General features: G+C 55.8%; 1 protein-coding gene across 2 annotated transcripts in view; it reads left to right on the top strand.

The window, feature by feature from the left end:
• Positions 1–319: 319 nt before the first annotated feature.
• SRPX (sushi repeat containing protein, X-linked) overlaps positions 320–2518 on the top strand; it is a 74526-nt gene continuing 72327 nt past the window's right edge. For both annotated transcript variants that reach the window (XM_023525611.1, XM_011384444.2), the window contains exon 1: positions 320–506. In XM_023525611.1, coding sequence (XP_023381379.1) covers positions 413–506 — 94 coding nt within the window. In that variant the 5' untranslated portion in view covers positions 320–412. The remainder of the gene's footprint in view (positions 507–2518) is intronic.

Below are 2518 nucleotides of genomic sequence, written 5' to 3'. Positions count from 1 at the left end.
GTAACTCATGCAGCTTTCTGCACAGATGTTGGGGACCGGGATCTGGGAGGCGGTTGGACCACCAGTGTGTACACTCTAGTGAAAGGGTGCGCAACTGGTGAATGGTAAACTAATTTAGGGTAATCTGGCTTGCTAGGGCATGCCCCTGGCGCGCTTTGTCCCTAAGGGCTCAGTCCCGCGTTCTGAAGAAGCGCTGGCACAAAAGAAGGGGGTGGGTGGGAGCCCCGAACGGCGCCAGCGTTGGGGGAGGCGGAGGAAGGAGGGTAGGCCCCAGGCGGGAGGGAGGGAGAGAGGCAAGAGGAGGAGTTTTCCAGCTCTGCCCGCCGCTCGCTGCGCAGCCCTCGATCTGGTGCGTCTCCTCCCGCTGGGGAAGCGCGCTGGGCGGCGGAGGGGAGCGGAGAGCCAGCGCGCTATGGGGAGCTCTGTACTGTGGTCCCCGCTGCTGTTAACCCCACTGCTGTTGCTGTTGCTGTTGCTGCGGTTCCCGTCGAGCCGAGGCTTCCCAGGTAGGGCCAGCGGGGCAGCCTCTTCAGCTGAGCACCGGGGACCCTCGGCTCGGGACAGAGGGAGGTGCAGGGGGCGCCCTTTGTTTGCGCCGAACTTGTCTTTCGCCGCCCAAGGGAGGGGCAGACGCAGAGTGGGGCTCACGTTTGGGCACCCGGAGGGGAGAGCGGGCTGTCAACTCCTCGCCGGGTGCCGAGCGTCTCGGCTCGGGGAGCCCGAGTACCCTCTGCGTCTGGGGTTCCAGGGGTCCAGACAAACCCACGTTGGCGCTGGAGGCTACTCCGAGAAGTTTGGTCGCGGGCTAGTTTCTCACCAGCCGAAGTTTTGCCTCTCACACGGTTATTCAGGTCCAGGGCCCAGCTGCCTGGCAGCTTGTCCTGGAAGGATACCCTACCCCCTCTCACACGAGGTCCCAGGCCACTTCTGAGGCTGCAGGGCACGAGTCACGGTGGAGCGACTCTTGCGGACAGCACAAGCAGGGCTTCTCCCGCTTTCCCCAACCCCCCCTGCTGGGGATTCCGAGAAAGTCTGCGCCTCTGGGAGAAAGGTGCCAGCTGAGAGTGGTGACATGTGGCATGCGCTCGGTTAGCCCCAGGGAAAGAGGGCTACACACACACGAAGCTCTGCTAGGAGAGGCTCTGCTGCCCTAGAGGGTGTGGCTTATTCTTGCTGGAGGGCGTGGTCTCTAACATATAAGAGAACCCTGGTATTAGGGCTCTCCTGGTGTTGGCCAAACTTTCTTTGGAAATGCTCTTTGAAAAGCTGCAGCTAACTTGTTCATCCGGGAGTCTTAGCAAAGAGCTTCAGGGGAGCAGGACAACATGAATGCACTTCCGAGGCTCCAGAATGGAGGAGAAATCCATGAGCGCATTTTAACTTAGTGTCATTGAGAAAGTGGTTGACATAGACTATAGGGCATGCAGATATTTGGCTTTGCGTTCAACAAAATAGACAGTGGGCAGTTTCAATCTGGGGTCTGATTTCTGGATGAAGGATGGGGCGGGGTGGCGGCGGGGCCGGGTCGGGGGGTGGGGGAGTGTTCCCAGATAGTGTTCTAGGGAGATGTAGGGATAGCTGCTGGAAATATTCTGCACATTCCCGAATGAATGAGTCAAACAAATGTGTAGTGATAAACAGGAACATTTGTGTTTTGAGCTGTCTCTTGCAAGATTAAGCTGTTAAGTAGGAACTGATTCAGGGTAAAGTGGAAAGGAGACTTTTTATCCTCAGTGTCAGGCAAGTGCCATTCCCATGGCATGTTAATGTCCCCCACCCCCTTTAGCAGGAGTCAGGTTAAAATGAATCTGAAGGTGAAAGAGAAGTCAGTATTAGACAAAGAGCAGCTCTGGGGGAGCAGTGGGAGAATTGAGAAGCTAGTGGCAGCGCTGTTCTCTGAATTAGGAGGTATCGCTGAGCTGCCTGTATGTCTAGTGGAGCCTTTCTCATCCAATGGGGCCTCTTCTCTTTTTCCATCTGACCTCCATCCCTTCCTTACCCTGCCCTCCACTCTCCTTTCTCTCATCTTCTACCCTTCTATAGTATGTATAGCTTGCCAGGCCCCAGCCATCCACAGAATCATGGGTTTGCCAGTTTGGGGACACTCAATACTCCATTTTTAGAGACCTACTCCTGGCTGGCCTGGTTCCTCCACCAGCCTGCAGGCTACCACCAACTGGAGGCCACCACCCTCATCCTTACCACCCATTCCATTGATTCTTAACCTGCCCTCTGGCTCTGCTCTGACCACAAATGAGCAGACAGAAGCTGACTGGAGTGGCTTTCAAAGCACTGCTCTTGAGCCCTCTCTTGGTACATCTCAATGGGTTCTCTCAGGAAAAATGCTCTGCTGGGGCTATTGGATTCAAAGTGGGATTTCACTCCAAGCCAGAGGCTTTGGAAGTCTGGAGAGGGGAGATACTCTAGGCCAGTGGGTCCTGAGGCAAATCATGTCAACTGAGTTCACTCTAAGTGCTGGGTGACAGATTTTGAAGATCATTTCAGAGACACCCTCTTA

Source organism: Pteropus vampyrus, unplaced genomic scaffold, assembly GCF_000151845.1.
Source record: "Pteropus vampyrus isolate Shadow unplaced genomic scaffold, Pvam_2.0 Scaffold582, whole genome shotgun sequence".
NCBI classification, from domain to species: domain Eukaryota; kingdom Metazoa; phylum Chordata; class Mammalia; order Chiroptera; family Pteropodidae; genus Pteropus; species Pteropus vampyrus.
Note: the sequence above shows the minus strand (reverse complement) of the source record. Positions and strands in the feature narration are given on the sequence as shown.